General features: G+C 36.0%; 1 protein-coding gene across 2 annotated transcripts in view; it reads left to right on the forward strand.

The window, feature by feature from the left end:
• The first annotated feature begins 7,386 nt into the window (after positions 1-7,386).
• Positions 7,387-18,801, forward strand: part of LOC110037100 — a 15,621-nt gene continuing 4,206 nt past the window's right edge. For both annotated transcript variants that reach the window (XM_020741677.1, XM_020741678.1), the window contains exons 1-3: positions 7,387-7,642; positions 9,054-9,224; positions 9,891-10,103. In XM_020741677.1, coding sequence (XP_020597336.1) covers positions 7,466-7,642; positions 9,054-9,224; positions 9,891-10,103 — 561 coding nt within the window. In that variant the 5' untranslated portion in view covers positions 7,387-7,465. The remainder of the gene's footprint in view (positions 7,643-9,053; positions 9,225-9,890; positions 10,104-18,801) is intronic.

Consider the following 18,801-nt stretch of genomic DNA (forward strand, 5'->3'; position numbering starts at 1 on the left):
GGATGTTGATCAAATCACCTAAGACCTTGATTAGGTGCCATGGACCAAGGGTTTCCCAAATTAAGGTGCCCTTTACCCTAATTTGGTTAAACCCTTCATCCCATGCCATCAGCCATCAATTCTTAGGACTAATCACCATTAAACTTTTCTTTGGCTCCCCTGACCCAACTAGTCACCAACTCAGCCCTGGTCAGCCGCCCTAGTCACTAGAGAGCTCAAAACTGAGGAAGCCACCCTATCTTTGAACCAATGATTGAGCCCATCTCTTGTGGCACTTCACCATTAGATGCTTGCGCTGCTCAACCCTCCAACTCAGCTTCTAGAGACCAGTCAATAAGAGCTCAGGGCTCACCCCTTGGCCATGGATATAAAATCTACCTCTTTCGACCATTGAAAGAGAGCATCCAATTCCCTGAGGAGACTGTCAAATTCTCACCAAAGCCTCTCCAAGCCTCCCTGAGTTCAATCCCACAGTCTTCATCCATCCATTTCCACTGTTAAAGCCCAATTTCTCACTTGAAATCTAGGGCAATTTTCTATCACTCCACAAAACTCTCCCAGACTTCAAATTAAACCACTCCTAAGCTTCCTCAGACAAAGAGAGGAAGTTCTCCATCAAAACCTCTCTCTCCCGAGCATGTTAACCCACGTCTAGACCAAAGCTGCATCACCCTTTGGTCGAAATCCTACTTAGACTTTATACCAAAGCAAGGTGACACTTTAAGGAGGTTCGTTGGACTATAAGGAAGCTTCCACAAGCACCCAATCGAGTCCTCACCTCTTGGGCAAAGATATATTTCAGAATCCTTAATTTTAAGCTTGGTTTCATTAATTAGGAAGTAAAATTATATTTCATACGTATGTGACCGTATAAATAGGTTTTCCTTGACTAGATAGGAACAAACCCCATGTGATTTTGTTGAGTATCGAGCGAGATCTTAAGGTTTTAGTGTGGATGATTCTCGATTTAGAATAGATGAGGATGATGAACGGATGTCATCCATCAGCACGTGTATTGTTTGAATGACATAGGAGGCGTCGAATGGGAGAAAGTTTAATAAAGTGCAGGCCGAGTCAGCCATGACACGAAAGGTGGCATCGAATGGGAGCACGCGGTGTGGAGTTTTGGAGCTACAAATGATCCAGTCAGTGTCGTGTGGATAAGTATAAAAATAGGGCCTCTTTTATTTATTTAAATTCAGAAACTTTAATAATTCATAACTTGGTGTAGAAAATTCATAAAAATAAAATAAAAATGCCATGTTTCTTATAGAATAGAGGAAAATATTATAGACTAAAAATAAGAATTATTTACTATGTATTTTGTTTTCAATTAATTAAATACTCTAGAGAGTATTTTAATTATATTTAATTAATTATTAATCACCTTGGCTTAAAATTTGAAGGGCCTATTTTGCATATGGTTAGAGATGTTCTCTGATTTTTCCAAAGTCAGAGAACACCTTTAACCCTAAAAGCCCTAATTTTCAAGACTAGTTGCCTAATTTTATTTAAAATAATTATAAAATTAACACATAAATCATAAAAATATGAGACTTATTTTAGTAGTTTTCTTGTGGTCAGGAGATTCTAGGAAAAATAAAAAATGAGTTTGAATAAGTATGTACAATACTATAGCTAATTAAGTCATTAAAACTCATAAACAATTAAATTAATAAAATATAATCTAAAAAATCATGTCAATTGTTCCACACCATAAATAATGAGTATTTTAACACACTGTAAAAATTTAAAACCCATTTGAAGTTTATTTAATATTAAAGTTCATTTTTCAAGGTAAATGAGATTTTGCATTAAAATAATTATAATAAAAAAATATAATAAGGAAAATTATGAAAAGTGGTTTAACTGTTCCTTGTGATCACAGGAACCTAATAAAAATAAATTTATATTAAAATAAATAGTACATTTATGAGCTACTTTAAATTAAAAATATTTAAAAATAATTAAAAATTACAAAATTTTAAAAATACACCAAAATGTTCCTAATTATTCAGTGATCACTTCAGACCCATTAAAATTTTTTTCCTACTTTTTATAATGTAGTTATGTATTTTTAAATGCTTAAAATGTTTTTTCCTTAATTTTTCATTAAAAATATTATAACAAATTAAATAAAAAATCATAAAAATGAAAAGTTTATTTCTCTAAGTTCTCTGGATTTAGGGAGATTTAAAAATATAAAAAGTAATTTTTGAAATTAAATTATTTTTTTGATTTAATTAATCATTATAATTAATAAATAATTATAATAATTTAAATATAATTTAAAAAATCATGAAATTTGGTCTAAGTGGTCCTCTAACCTTGGTTAACCTCCAATAATTTTTCCATTATCAGAAACTTTTCTTTGATTAATTAAATAAAGTAACATTAAAAATTCTTATTTTTGAGCTAAAATAATTATTAAAAATTAAGTAAAAATAAGAAAATCATTATTTCACCTCTGATATTTTAATTGACCCATGAGTGAGGTGCCATAAAAATTTCTAATTCATTTGAATTGTATTTGATGAGTTATGCAGTGGAGAGCCCTAGGGGCAAAATGGTAATTTTGAATTTTGATGCCCTAATTAAATTTTAGTTAAGTCAAAATTAAAACAACATCTTTTTTAAAATAAAACAAAAAACATAATACGTTCTTTTGGATTTACGGGAGTCTCTCGGATGAGGGAACCCACGGTTGCTAACGAGATCTCCCTAGCTTAAATACGCTTAACAACTCATTTTGACTAAGTAAATTCAAATAAAAATAGTGGTATCAGAATGAGGGAACCGTGGGATCCTAGTCGACGTCGCTCTAATCAACTTTAAACCCCCCAATAAAACATTTGAACAACAAAACCAAAACATTGAAACATACATGGTGAAACCTTTTGAACTTTGAACCTGGAGCTTGGAGCAAGCTAAAGCCAACTGAGGACAAAATTCTACAACACCAAATCGATCTACAACAACAATCTTCTCTTAGAAATAAATAATAATTCATAGGATTTCAAGGTTATTTTCCTAGCGCAACATAAATCCTCACCTCATCTTTAGGCCTTACACAACCATGTTGTGCAATTTAGGCCCTAACTCGCTTTAGGCTCTGAGGTTGTCTTTCGTTACGACATAAACCCTCATTTCTTCCAGGCTATTTGTATGATTACATCATGAAAATGTAATCCCTAATAAATGAAATTGGCATGATGAAATATTTATTAATAGATCTTCGAAATTGAAGTCAAACCATATGATAACTTGGGAAGTCACCGATGTTCTCCTCAGGATCCGTGACATACCCTAGTTTTCTTCCTTCGGATTCCATAATAAATGTTCAAACTTGAGCCTTTTCCATTTGATGCTTCCTTGTTCAACCTTGAAAATTCCTAAACTTTAAAATTTTATATACAAATATTTTTTGATCTAAATCGAGAGTTTTCTTAGGCGATTTCGATTGTCTAAGATGTAATTAACTATAGAGGCTTGCTTTATAGGAAACTTTAGAACACAGTCTAATATAAACCTTATATAATCTTTTATATTAGATAGGGGAGATTTGTCGGTCAACATAAATAGTTTCGTAGACTAAAACAGATGTCATAAATTCTTTAGTTTATTTAATAAAGCCTCATTAGCAAGTAACGTGTATATTCCTCGGGATAGACACATCGCTTACGGTGTTGTGCTCGTTTATCTAAACTATTGTCTATATGGGATCAGTTTGGTCTCATATTTTCAAAATTAAACTATTACTTTTCAAAATTATATGTATTAGGAACTAAACATAAGATTAGCCAATAATTTTCTATAGCACTGAATCAGGGTAGAGAACTAAAATTGCTCCTATTTGGCATAATACATATTTAAATTATTTATCTCATCTCATTTCACCGAAAAATTCATTGTAGTGGAAAAGAAGCTTTTGAATATTAGAAAACTTCATCACATAAGCATAGTTTAGTAGTTAATAATTTAGCTTTGATATTATCTTAAACATTTGAAATTAGTGACAGTAATTTCATTTTACTTATGTGAATTTCCTAGTTAATTTATCATTTTAAATCTAAACCTTCCTCGCGAGAACCATATTTGGGACTTAAAACAAAAGTCTTATATTAATTGATAACGATACGTATACTTGCATAGAATACCAAAATTAAGTGCTTAGCGTTATTAATTATAAAATACCACATCAAGTTTTTGACACCGTTGTAAAGTGGAGTCAAATTTATAAATTTTACACAACTATATTTTTGTTGGTCAAGTTTTTAGCGCCGTTACTGGGGAAGGTAACAGTAAATTAAATAAATTTGGTAAATTAGAAAATTTAGAGATAAAAATATACAAAATATATATATATATATATATATATATAATTAAAAATGCATTTTCCCAAAAAGGTGACCGACAAAGCTTTCTTAAGTATTTATTATCAAATGAATTATTTTCTTGAAAAGTAATCATGTCTAAATTCTAATAATAGTAAATAATATTATTTGATATTATAGTTTCAAATTATTTTAAAATACATAAGGTTGTGAAATAACGGTTGAAAAAAAATAATTAGAACATTTCTTTGTTAAATAATTAATAATTATCAAATTTAAAATCAACCTTGTGCTGACATTAGGGCACTATTTCAACATCTACTGGTCTCAAGCATAAATAGAATGTAAATTAGAATGTTAATCTTTATTAAACATTATTTTTTCATCTATCTTAACATCTAAAGGGGACTGAGAAATTTTATGGACTATTATTTCTATAAAGTTTAATATTTTAAAGCATGATGGAATGAAACAAAAAATATAAGAAGAAAGAAGGCACTCGGGATAAAACTTAAACCTTAAGGCTCAAAGTTAGTCTCATTTGTTGCCTCATGTAAATTAATGATTATTTTATACCCAATAGTTTTGTAAGATTATTGGTGAATCTAGATGTAATAATTCATGATTTTCAAGCAAATATATTTATATAACAGGACAAAACTACTTAAAACATATCATATTAACCTGAAATGTAAAATATGATTAATTGATTTACAACAATGTCATGGAGACACATATTTATAGTTGAAGGAATTACATATATAACATAACATCTACGTTTTATATAATTATAAGATTATGTAATAATAAATTAGTAGTTTGAACCTTCCATCAAACTATTTGAAATTTAACATAAAGTTTTAATACACCTTTCATCAATCTTAAGGTGTTCAAAATATAATCCAAGTCATCTAATTAATCCAATAAAGATGGCTTATAGTCGACCATTAAGTCATATCAATTTAAGGCATATCAAAATATGAAAAGAATATAAAATTCTATGTTTGTTATCTTCTATTATCACTTAATATTTTTCAATATTTCAAGTAAAATCAAAATAAAGTGTGTTAAAATTTTTCTTATATATGTATCCATAGACACAATGAGTTCATATGATTATACCTCATGTGATGGCTCAAAAATCTTCAGTTTGTAGAAATATGTTATTTGGTCGATAACTGAAGGATTGCATTGCATTTTTTTTATAGGAGTTATGAATTTAAGCTCTTAGTCAGCAAAAAATAAATGTAGTATAAATTTCAATGTATTTAAAGTTCTTGGAATTCGTTAAATTTAGACAAATTCTAAAAAAGATATTTTACTTCGACAATATATTCATTCTGTACTGCATCCTGTTTTTAGCAAATTAAACAAATATTATGTCGATCTTATTATTTTGTTAACAATAAAAAATTACCTATATTCACAAACAAAACTTTATTAAACATTAATATGTTCACATGTGTCTAGAAGATGTGAAAGAAAATTTAGAGTCTGTTTGGGGCAATTGCAGCTTATTGAATAATCTGTTGATAAACTGATTAAAAATAGTCTGCTGATAAGTTAGGTGCGGTGGCTATTACAAATTTTTATTTTTTGGGAAAAGCCAGACCGCTACCAAAAAGCTGCCACCGCACCTAGATAGGTGTGGTGTGAAAACACTGTTTTTAGCGTTTTCAAAATGCATAAAGATGCCAAAACGCAGTTTACCCAAACAGGTCAGGTGCGTTTTCAAAACGCCACCGCACCAAATAAGCTGCCCCAAACGGACCCTCAATCATGCAAGTGTAGACATATAAACACGAGTTGTCATTTTTAGTGAAAATAAATGCAAATCAGGACATGCAATAAGATTTAAAATAATTTAGTCACTGTTAATTCTCATTGCAATGCTTAACAAAAAATTTGCCAATTTACAATATAATAATTCAATCCTTATGTATGACTTGATTTTGATAACGACTTCGAGAAGATTTAAATCGCATAATCAAAGGAATATGAATGTCTTGTAAAGTAAGCGAGACTATGTAATGAAGATGAATGGAAAATTGAGGTTAATTTGAAATTTAATGAAAGTTTATTTCTTTCATTTTTAGCTGAATGGAGAGTATCAAAGCATGTGTTTAACTAATGATGGATTTAAACCCATGTTTTGGTCTTAAATTTATGATTTTTTAGTAATTGAGCTACTATGTGTCCACAAGTTTTCTCTTTTTTTTTTTGTTTTTATCATTATTTTAGTTTTGCCATGCAAAAAGTGAAGGTTGTCTTAGATAGTTAACAACTAGCATAAAATTTTTGTCGAAAATAATAAAGACATGAATCTTTTATATCATTCTGTGGCTCAATGGACATAATGGAGAAAAAGAATTCATGTAGCCGACGCCACTTAATGGGAAAAAGCCTTGTTATCATTGTTGTTGAGGAAATAAAAAATGAGGTTTATTTAAAAGGGCATGATTCTAAGGATATTTAGAGGACAAATAATAGGTTTAGAAACAAATAAGGGTAGAGGCGACATCACCATTGATGATAAACAATAATTTGAATATTTTTGTTCGTAGCACAAATGGAAAGAAATATCTCAACTTTTTGAAAAATATAAAAAATTTCTTGGTATCAATTTGAAAACAATATTGCTGTTACAATGATTCAAAGTGATAGCTTTGATATCATTTTTGTTTTAGACAAATTAGGGGGAAAAACATAGAGAAGGTAACAAAAAAGGGAGGAAAATGAAAATATCAAGATAGTAGTTTGAAAATTTGGACTTATCCTTGCCCAAAAATAAATTCTCTTCGAAGAGTTTCATGATATACAAAAGAAATCATCATATACAAAATAAAATCTTTTTTATGACCACATCCAACTGATATAACTCAAAATTTTTATAAATATATGAATATTTCTTCCAAATAATTTAAGCAAAATTGGTAAAAATTAACTCATAAATCTTTACCATATGATCATGCACATTTTCAAACAATTTAAATCCTAAATTATCATATAACAAATATAATTATCTTGTTGATGAACAAAATATACGGCAGACGCCAGAATACCAATTTAACGCACTAAATAATTCCCAGCCTGCCTGCTCGTCTGTTCTATTTTCCCATCTCATAGAGAATATGGAAGCGACCAATCTCTTAATCCATCTACACAAGTTATCTCCAGCGACGTCGAAGGTATCTCTGGTCAGCGTCCTCGAAACCCTGTGGGAGACGAGGAAATCAGGCCTCTCCCCCCTCCAGAAGTCGCATGTCCAATCCCTCCTCAATCTCCCGGTTTCCGGGGAGCTGGACCCTGTAAGATTGCCACTACTGCTTCTCTATTTCTTGATATCTAGGGGTTGATCCCTTTTTTGGCTCCAAAAAATTTTAACCGTCGTCGTAATCCTGCGGCGTACTAAGGGAGTTTTTCATTCTTGAACTGAATAGCATTATAACCAAAAGGATTATTGGTCGAATGAAATGGTGTTGGTAGATTGGCTTTCTCTCTCTTTTTTTTTTAAATGAAAGTATGTTTCGTTTCGAGCATCTGGGCTTTTGATGTTCCTCGACTGTTACTCGTTATATGTTCACTGATTTATTTAATTGTAGATGAGTTTCCTATGATTGGATAATGCTACTTGTACTTCAGACTGGAAAATTTGTAATCAGTTTTTTTTCCCCTATGCTTTGTCAATGCTTTTTTCTTATGGTTTGATGAATCCATTCAAGTTTGGATGACTTGTGTGGTAATTTCTATATGCTTAATACTACTATAAAATGGGAGAAATTTTTTTTTCTTTGAAGCATGGAAGAAGATGGTTCTTCTTTGAAATGAAGCCCTCATAAAAATTTAATAATTTTATGTTTAAATTTTCTTAATATTGTTGTGAGAGATGGGAAACTCTTAAAAATCTTAAAATCTTTATAAGAAGAGCGCCCCCTATCTATTCCTATTTATATCAATACATACATACTAAAGAAGGTAGGTAGAGATCAAGCTGAGCTCTAGCAGAGAGATGAAAGATGAGTCCGTGTATTTCTTTTAGTTAATTAATGAGATAAGTACCAAATTTATTTTCTCACTATTTACAAAGAGTCATTTCAGTCTGAGGTTTATAAATGTTTTAAATTAGTCCCCAAACCACTTAATTGGGGTTTGGAGTATTCATCTCTTTAAAAGGGTTTGTGGACTATTTCAATCCATGTTAAAAGTACATGGAGACTAATTTGACATTTTTCTTGGATTTTGGACTAAAATGGCCCTTAACAAAGAGTTATGGGTCATTTTGGAACTTTTCTTTTTAATTAGTTACTAAATTTGCGTTTGACTGCCCCATCTTAATGTTGATATGTTTGAGGAGCATGGCATTATCCTTTTCTAAGAATGAATTCTCAATTTCTTGTCCATGGTTTGACTTAGGAAGCTATGTTGTGAAATATAACAAGATAGAATACTTAGTATACCAGTATTCATAGCTATATACTATTTACCCAAAAAGTAACAAGTAGCATTCAAATTACTTTTTGAAGCTATGCAGTCCAGTCCCAACCAACTTGAGAATAAAGTAAAGTCTTCTTAATAAAAGAAACTCTTTATATGTAAGAGTAAGAAATTCAGTTTTACAGAGAACTGATGTGTTTCCTTTACCAACATCTTATGCTCCTATTTTGCTCTAACCAGCTGTTATCTATTTCATGATAATAAACACAATGGTTTCAATTCTAGGTTCTGTCTTGCTTGCGTTTGATCATCAGAAAAGTTTCTAAAGAAAAACTTTCTGAAGAGGACATACAGAAGCTCTTTCCAGTTGACCTCTCCGCTGATATTAAAAAAACTCTCGTTACACTACTGCAGAAATATCAGATACAATGGGAGAAGGAAGTTGCAAGAGAGCAGGTATTGAAATTCTTTTTGAATTTTATGTTGGAGCAAAATGATCTTTTTCAGACAATCATCCTTCTATTTTGGTTATATAATGCACCTCATCTAAAAAGATGGCGAGCATTCTTGCACTAACATTTTATGGTTTGAAAGCTGATAAACCTCTGGGCTTCTTACTTGCCTAACTTTATTGTAATGATCATCCATGATTATGAGTATCATCCGTTAACAAATGCATCAAATGCTTCCTGGTAACATTTTTTTTCTTATGACAATGCTGGCAGAAGTTAATAGTGGATTATATTTTGTTCCTCGTTCTATAGTTGAAATCTTGTCTTTCTCAAGTGGCAGTCTTGCATGGTTGCATTATAATGAAAATTGACTCTCCATTCATGCCTGCAGTTGGCCAAATTATCTATTTTTATTTGTTTTGTAAACACAAGCGAAATTTTTTTGGATTACGATGATTTGAAATGCAATTTAAATTTTTTTAATCTCTGAATTTGTTCGTTTAACTTTTTCTTCTTGACCCTCTTTGATTGTAAATATTATATTTGTGGTCTAGATGAAATGGCTGATGGCATGGATTTTTGTTAGTTGATTGATGCATATGTAATATTTTGCTACGTTCATCAAACTGCCTACTCTGAACTTTTATGTTTGCGGCCATTTTCTCTGCAGACAATGATGATGTTTCCAGGTAGAGTTGATGCACCACCGGCATATGTACCTTTGCAAACTTCAAATTTATCCACATTGCCCGGAGGTGATAACACAAGAAGTTTTCTATATGGTGTCAATAATGGTTGCACAATTTCAAGCTTTACAGATGTAAATATTCCACGCAAATCTTCATTGCAGGCTATTGGGGACAATGGTTCATCTAATAATCTGGTATATGGTTTAGAGTTAATTTGGCACATTGATCTTATGTTAAACATACCGTGTTTTGTTTCTCATATGTTTATTTATTGGTTAATTTTTTTCGATATTTTTGCATGACTGTTTCTTTTGCTTTTTCTTTGTCAATTTAACTAATGCGCAAAAGAGTCATTGGCTATTCTCAGATTAGATCATGGGTTTGAAATCTTTGAGGAGTTGCATGCAGACATACGTGCTAACATGCATGCTTGTTATGAAGTTATGCTATGTAAACTTTCATCGTGCCCCTCAATTTAAACCAACTACTGTTATCAATAGTTGCTAGTTAAAATTCATGTGGAGATGGAACTTAATGGAAGTTATATTTTTTTGTTTTGTGAAATAAGTGGTGACAAACTGAGATCGAGAAATGCAAAGAGAAGTAAAAAAAACTTGCCATTACATCTGGGTGATGTAACAGAATAGCTTTGTTGTAGAGACTTGGCCAACCCTGGGTTTGTGGAAGGAGAAATGGAGTAGTTATAGCGGAATATTTGAAGGGTTGCATTGAAGTTCCAAGATGTTTATTTATATATTTTCTTAAAGTGGAAGGAGGCCAATGGATTTTATGTGGAGAAAGAAGAGGGGGGAATGAATTGGCTTGAAGGAAGAGGGCAAGTTAGTGTTTCATCATACATAAAATCTTGTCATGCAAATGTCACTCAAAATAAAATACGTTGAATTGACCCTTGATGCAAAGTTCCAATGTCTATGACGATAACACACTACATTAGTTCCCTTTTTGAAAGATTCTCTTTTGGTGAATGAAGCTCCTGATATTCTTGAAGTAGGTCTAGTAAAAGGTGATTGAACTTCTTCAAATATTAATCATCTGATAATGAAATACCATTCCACCGAATAAGGTACCATTGGATTTCATCTACAAGAAATGATTTGCTTGATGAAGTTTTTATCCAGATGATGAGATCTAATACGATGAGTTGACAATGGTGCTTGTGATAAAGAAATCCAAGGAGTTTATTTGCATGTTTGTAGGAAAAGTACTTGCATGATTATTGATAATAATTTTGGTTGTATTTTTATAATGTAAAGGCAACTTTTCAAGGTTAAATGTTAGAAACTCCCAACATTCAATGGAAGATTGAATTCATATGCATACCATTTATCTGTCTATCTCATATGGTATAGGGCTTCTTGCATTTAAGTTTTTGAGAGATCTAGTATTAGGAAGCCTCTTAGGCCTCGTTTCACTAACATTATATATTCATATCTCTCATGTTTAATTTAATAAATTTCATTGTAAAGTCGCACTAAATTTATATTTTTCATTTTCACCAACACATTTTGTTAAATTTTTTGGTGAAAGTCATATACGCTTTGCACACATGATGAGGCAAATTCACTTGCTCTATATATAAGGATTTTATTGGTTTTGGGTTTCTCAATTAATCATATTTTGGAAATGACTATGACAGTTAACCTATTGATCAAATGGGGCATAACTATAGGAATAGCCGTACCCACACTATGCAAGATATTTCTCAAATAAATTCTTTATTCAAATCCTCCCATTATTTGTGTATGGTAAGAGGTGGGTATTGATGCGGTCGTCTCCCGTTAGAGGAGCAGGAGCGGGTTTCTTGCAATTCTGTGACCTCGTGCATGCCTGACTAATGCAAACAACATAGAAACAAACTGAGCGGCCCCGTTTTTTATTCTTTTCCAATTTTAGCAAGTTTCCTCCATTCTTTTCATTTGTTGTATTAGGATTTAGAGTTCAGTTTTCGATTATGTTTCTATCAGGACAGCCATCGACGGCCCTTATTTTTTCTTCTAGAGTTGTATCCAAGAGCGGTGGTGTTTCGGCTGTATCTTGTTCCGAGGTGGTGATTATCCTCCAAGGACCGAGTAATGCTCCAACTGTATTTCACTCTCTAGGTGGTACTTATCTTCGGGTTCCTCTCCCGCATCCTTCCTTCACAGCTTCCATCTACTCACTGCTACAGCCGCCCTGCAAAGCAGCTCCTTGCTGTCGCTGCAGCCTCCAAGCTTCCCCTGCACTTTCCTTTACCTCCTCTTAGTCTTCTACCATCCAACCTCAACCCCCTCCACCCTCAGCTGTCCTACATAACAGCTGCAGCCACACAATTTTTCCGTTTTGCTGTTTTGCTGTTTTGCTGCTGTCCCGCCATCTCGACTAGCTGCTACAATCCCACCATCTCCTTTGGCTTGCTGTCTACATGCTGTCCAACCATCCCGCACCATTTCAGCAACCTGCTACCCCTTCGTTTTTCTGTTCATGGCTGTCCAGTCAACCTACCTCGCTACTGGCTCCCTGTAACCCTTTTTTTTTGCTGTTTCACTGCTTCCCTGCCACCCTACCTGCTTGCTGCCATCTTGGACAGCTAACATCTTTTCTTTTCCCACTGTCCCCACCCACTTACTTCGCCTTTCTACCTCATCATCACCATTTCGGACCATCAAAAACCACCAACCACCAACTACCATTCCTTGGATGCAACTTTAGTTGTATTTGTCTATGTCTGTAGTTGTTATTTCTCTTTCAGGGTTTCTTTTGTAACCTCCTATTTACTTTCAAAAATAATATTTCCTTTCCTTTTATTGTTTGAGTTTAACACTGATATTATTTGGTATCAGAGCTATTCTAACTCTAGTTTTCCCTAGGTTTGCCTAAATTTCTTTATCTAAACCAAAATTTTTTTTCTCGCCCTACATCACCCTATGCACATATTTCTACTAACCCAAACCTAAACCATAACACTAACCACGACACCAAAGAGGCAATTGTCGAAGACCCTATCTGGTGTTTACCATGGAAGAGATACAATGACAACTCTGTCGAGTGCTGCAACAACTCAATAAAATTAAGGAAATTGCCCATGGAGAGGTCGCTATCGAGTGTAGTAGCGAGATCCGACGAGGAGAGAGGGAGTACTCTTGAATCCCTTCCGAGGGATGAATCTAGTGGAGAAAAAGATAGGCAACACAGCTTTGGGATTCACTATCAGAGGAGGTTGATAGATGAAGTGCATATTAGAGGATACAAAAACTCGAGAGTAGAAGGGAATATACTGGATTTCGAGGGGTGAATGAATACAGACGACTTCATAGAATGGCTGGAGTCCGTGGAGTGGGTTTTTGAATACAAAGATGTGCCAGATGATCGAAAAGTGAAGCTTATTGTTATTAAGCTGAAGAAGAGTGCTTCATTGTGGTGGGAAAATTGGGAGAGGGAGATAAATAAAGAAGGATGAAGCAAGATTACTATCCTAGAGAAGATGAAGAGAGAGTTGCAATGACAGTAGCTACTCTCATACTAATGTTGGAAGCTTTTCTTGAGGCTTCACCACCTGCAATAGAGGGACCTATCAGTGGAGGAGCACACAACGAAGTTTATGCAGCGTAAGCTGAAACGTGATCTAATGGAGCCAGAAGAGCATACAATAGCCAAGTTCTTGTGATGTTTGAAGCCCGTCATCGACAATGTGGTTCAACTACGACCTTATTATTTTCTGAATGATATTCAAACCTTAACACTGAAGCTGTAGAGATAGCAAAAACGGTGCATATACTTATTGCCATTCAGACAACCACTCATAGTTAAAGATATTTGTAGAAGCACACCTAAAGCAGTTGAGAAGTCTGGTCAAGAGAATGCTAAAGCTGCCCAACGTGAGAAGAAATTTGAGAAGAGCAGCACCCCCAATATAGTCCCAATTAGGAAATGCTTCAAATTCCATGGTTTTTGACACACCGCTTCTAGTTTCCCAACGAGATGAGTTCTGTCCTTCACCGAGTACGGTGCAGTGAAGGAAGTTAGCGACGAAGAGACAACAGAAGAAAAGGGTGAGGAGTATCAACTTCCATTGGATGAGGGCGAGATGCTTGTAGTTCGACGGGTCCTACAGACTGAGGCTACGAAGGATCAATAGTGATTTTGCATCAACATATTCTACACTCGTTGCATTGTGAAGGGAAATGTATGCAGTCATCCTTAATGGAGAGAGCAACAATAATGTGGACAAATTGAGCCTCGTCTCAGAGGTGTTCGATGTTGTATTATTTGATGTGGCTGAAGGAGTAAAATAGGGCCACCATTGACAGGAGGTATCTCGGGGAATTTTCAATTGGAAACTAATTGTTGGATCAGTTGTGGTGCAATGTGGTTCCCATGGATATCTGTTACCTTTTGTTGGGAGATCGTGGCAGTCTGATAGAAGGACTCAACATGATAGATTTAGGAACACCCACTCCTTCACCAAGGATGACATGCACATAGAAGGTTAAACTCGAGATGGATGGCTGCTCGCAAGCCGTGAAAATTTCTCTGGCATTTTCACAGACAGTACAGTCGACAGTGAGATCTAGGTGTTTTTAGGGTTGCAATCAAAGATTCTTCAGCCCTAGAAGGTTACAACAGTTCCGTCACAGTCAACATGCAGACAAAAGTTTCGAAGAATGAGATCGAAGCTCCCCCAAACACTGGAGACTGACGCGGGTGTCTCGTGCTCCAAGAGCAGAAGCGGGCTTCCGTGATTTCGTGACCACACATGCGCCCGACTCACGCGAACAACACAGAGCCTAATCAAGCGGCTTCATTTGCAATTCCTTTTCAATTTTAGCAAATTCTTTCATTTCCTTTTCTTCCTATCTAGTCATTTTGTGCGTGCGTGCGTTCGTGCGTGCTTAGATCGCAATTTTTGATTGTTTCTTTCAGGACGGTCATCAATGTCCCCTATTTTCACTTCTAGGTTTGTATCCAAGTGCGAGTGGCGATCTGGCTGTATCTCGTTATGAAGTGGTGAAATTCTGTTTTATTGTTTTGTTGTTGTCCCGCCATCCTCATTCTCTGCCATATCCCACGATCCCCCTCTCCTTGCTGTCCAACCAACTTGCACCATTGCCACGACTCGCTACATGTTCGTTTTGCCGTGTACGGGTGTCTGGTCATCTTACCTCGCTACTGCCTCCCTGTAACCTTTTTGTTTTGCTGTTTCTCTGCTTCCCTACCACCCTACCCGCTTGTTGCCATCTTGGAACAATAACATTTGTTGTTCCCCCGCTGTCCCCACCGCTTACAGTCACCATTCCGGACCACAAACAACCACCAACCACCACCCACCCCCTTTTAGATGCAACTTTAGTTGTGTTTGTCTGTGTCTATTGTTGTCATTTCCCTTTCAAGGTGTCATTTGTATCGTCTATCTGTTTTCATTAATAATATTTGCTTTCCTATTGTTATTTGGGTTAACTCCAACATCGAGCATAGAGGTCATTAGTTTGTTTTTTCTTACATTTTTTTGGCCATTATTACTTATGATAGCTTGCAATCACACAAGCAATAATATGTGTGTTGACCTCATTTCTGGATGAGGTCTTTTTTGTCTCTCCTTAGAGCCTAGGGTCTAGCTTTAGGCTTCCCTTGTTCAACTTTCTTAGAGGACTAGTACGGAACCCACACCATTTAGAAAATTCAAGCCACCTCTTCACTCCTTCGAGTTTCGCATGGGAGGTCCCAAATCCTCGACATTCCGTTGAGTTGATTAGGATCGACACATGAAACTCGAGTCGAGTTCCTACATTAATAGGAGCAGCCCCTAGGGAACCCCTTTGCGACCCGAACGCTTGATAACGCTACATTTTGCGCACATTTTGTAGTAACAGCTAGGAATTCCATAAGAGGTGATCCTAAGGTCTCCTATAAGTCCTTACTGCAACTAGCGAACTAGTATGGTGATCCTACGATCTCGTACGACTCCGGGAAACAACTAGCAAGTGTGTACGGTGATCCTACGATTCCGACCAACAGCTAGGAATTTCGAATAACGCTTGTATGAGATCCTATGAACCTAAACAACAATGAGCAGCACCTATGTGGCTTCCTACGAACCTGAACAGAGGTGGACGACAACTAGATGACTTCCAAACGATGGTGGACAGCTACTAGGTGGCTTCCTACGGACCCAAACAGTGGTGGACAACTACTAGGCGGTTTCCTATGTCACTAGGCAGCAAATAGAAGCATTGGACGACGGTCCTACAGCTGTTACAGCTCGGGGCAGCAATTAGAAGCGTTGGACAGTGATCTTATAGCTTCCTACGACACTGGGCAGCAACTAGAAGCATTGGAAAACACCCTACAACGCTTCCTACGACACTGGGCAGCAACTAGCACTCCAAATTATTAATTTCAGCACATCGCAACACTCCAAATCATTAATTTCAGAACCTCGCAGCACTCCTACAGCACTCTACAGTGATTGACAACCTCAAACAGCATTTAAATGGATCACAAAATCCTCCAAAACAATGATAAACCATCCCGAAACGGTACATTAAAAGACTCCCAGAAAACTGCAGCGAAACATCCTCCAAACCACCTCAAAACAGGTGTTCTAAATCACTTCAAAACAACTAACATATATTTTAAATAGCTGGAAATAATTTCAGCCAGCTATGAGTCCTGTCCCAATCACTTCCAGAAGCACCATCCTTCGTTTGATTAGCTGAAAATTTCACCTCATAGCCAAAATTATTGGCATACGAATTTTGTGTGTTTTTTTTTTGAAGCACTTTGAATAAACTTAACCAGTTCTGATGGGGTGCAGCTGATATCCTGTTTAAAATCTGATATCCTGTTTAAAATACAACTTCACACCATAAAAAGTAAAGTACATTCATATAGTAGTTCTACAAAACAGTCAAGGACTACCATTATCAACTTGTGCAGTTTGAGAAAAAAATCAGGTTGAGGTGGGTTTTCATCGATAAGATCGATAGAAGCCTCATTTAGAGAGCAAATTACATTGCAATTTCCTTCAGCAAGAACAATAGAAGTGGAAAGTACAGCATTATTTGGGACCAAAGAATGTAAGTTGTTTTCACCCAAACTATCAGAATAGACCTCCTGCTTTACTGGATCCAGGAAAGGGTGCCTTGTTAAGAATCTAGATTCCTTATGTAAGCTGACATGTGGAGAAAAAAAAACGAAGAAAGAGCAGCGGAACCAGGTGGATGAAATGTATGTATGTTGTGCACTGATTTAACAAGTTGAATTGGAGACAAATCATTGAATCATCATTAATCCGTGAGCAAGGTGCATATATTTGCTAGCGTCACTTTCAATGGAGATTAATACCTAGCTGCAGCTACTTCTAATACATCATTCATTTATAAACTATTTATCTTGGATGCCCCTTTCTTGCCTTTTCCCCATACCTGACAACTCTATTCCAGAATCACTCCTACATAAATCAAGACAACACCTTGACTCTCCTTTACTTTATGACATAATGCAAATCTATTAGGAGGAGAAACTACATGCGTGAATAATAAAATTTTTTTTTTTTGGTGGATGACTAAAAAAATAAATAAAAAAAATAAAAATAAAACAAAACTCAAATCTCATAAATCCTTTCTCTGAATTGGGAAATCTATGATTTAAGGTAATGACTTAACAATAGCAAAAGAATCATCATGAGATTTGAATTAAATCTTGCCCAAAATCAGCTATCAAACAATCAACTAGAGTTTACAGGGTTACCTTGATGGATGAGCGATGAAAAAAACAAAAGAGGCGGAGGGGCCTCGATGCAGGGAGGTTGAAGTGAGTGAAGCTCCTGATCGCAAGAATGAAGAGGAGCGGAGAGGCTTCTGTTGCGCAAGGAAGAAGTGAGGCGGTCGAGAGAACTTCGGTCGCGCGAGAGATGAGCAAGGAGCTTCGGTTCGCACGCGAGGGGGAAGACAGGAGCCGAGCGGGGACTTCGTTCGATGCAGAGGAAGGAGAGACGAGAGGGAGAGCTGAATTGCAGGAGCGGGAGATTGGTATCGGAGCCGAATCGAGTGAATCAGGGAAGAAGATGGCGAGCTGATGGGGTTCGGTCTCCGGTCGAATGAGATGACGAAGGCTCTGTTCACAGAGGAGGCGCGACTTTGTCGTGTGGAGTAAGGGGCGTGCGGGATCGAACGGAGCGGGTGTCAAACGATGTTTCTGTCGAGCGAGGGGGAGTCTTCAGTCGAGTGCGAGCAGGGAGGCGAGGGTCTCTGTCGAGCGAGATCGAGCAGAAGCCGGAGGAGCAGGCGTTCGGGGAAGGCAAAGGAAGAAGACTACGAAGGAAGGAGCGATCCCTTTTAGAATTGGAGCGGGGTCAATAGCCGTTGCTCTAAGTAATTGGCGGGGAAATTGATGAATGCCAAATACAGGGGAGATTAAATGGAAAACATTATGACCTGAATTAATTTTAATTAAGGCAGAATTTAAATAATTTATTTGAATTTTGAAATTTGAATTTCAAATTCAGGTGAGTTGGTGCCTAGCCCGTGTTCAGCCCGAGTCCAACCTGAATCAAACCCGAGTCGAACCTGGGCTGAGCCCGGGCCCGCGCACTGCTAAAAAGGTGCATCGATATCCGTGTTAGATGCTCGTGCGCGAAACTATAGAGACATGGGTGTCCCTCCTAGCTAAAGTCGACGTTCCGGACGCGTCGCCGCGGGCCGTTTCGTCTTCCGGGGGCGTTCCGGTGTCGTCGAGACGAGTTTGCAGACCGGCGAGTAAATTTAAGTCAAAATCGTGTGTGGTGCAGTGAGTGTGCAAAATGCGGCGTTATCGAGCGTTCGAGTTACGAAGGTGTTCCCTAGTGGCTGCTCCTATTAATGTAGGAACTCGACTCGAGTTTCATGTGTCGATCCT

The sequence above is a fragment of the Phalaenopsis equestris genome, unplaced genomic scaffold (genome assembly GCF_001263595.1).
Source record: "Phalaenopsis equestris unplaced genomic scaffold, ASM126359v1 Scaffold215199, whole genome shotgun sequence".
NCBI classification, from domain to species: domain Eukaryota; kingdom Viridiplantae; phylum Streptophyta; class Magnoliopsida; order Asparagales; family Orchidaceae; genus Phalaenopsis; species Phalaenopsis equestris.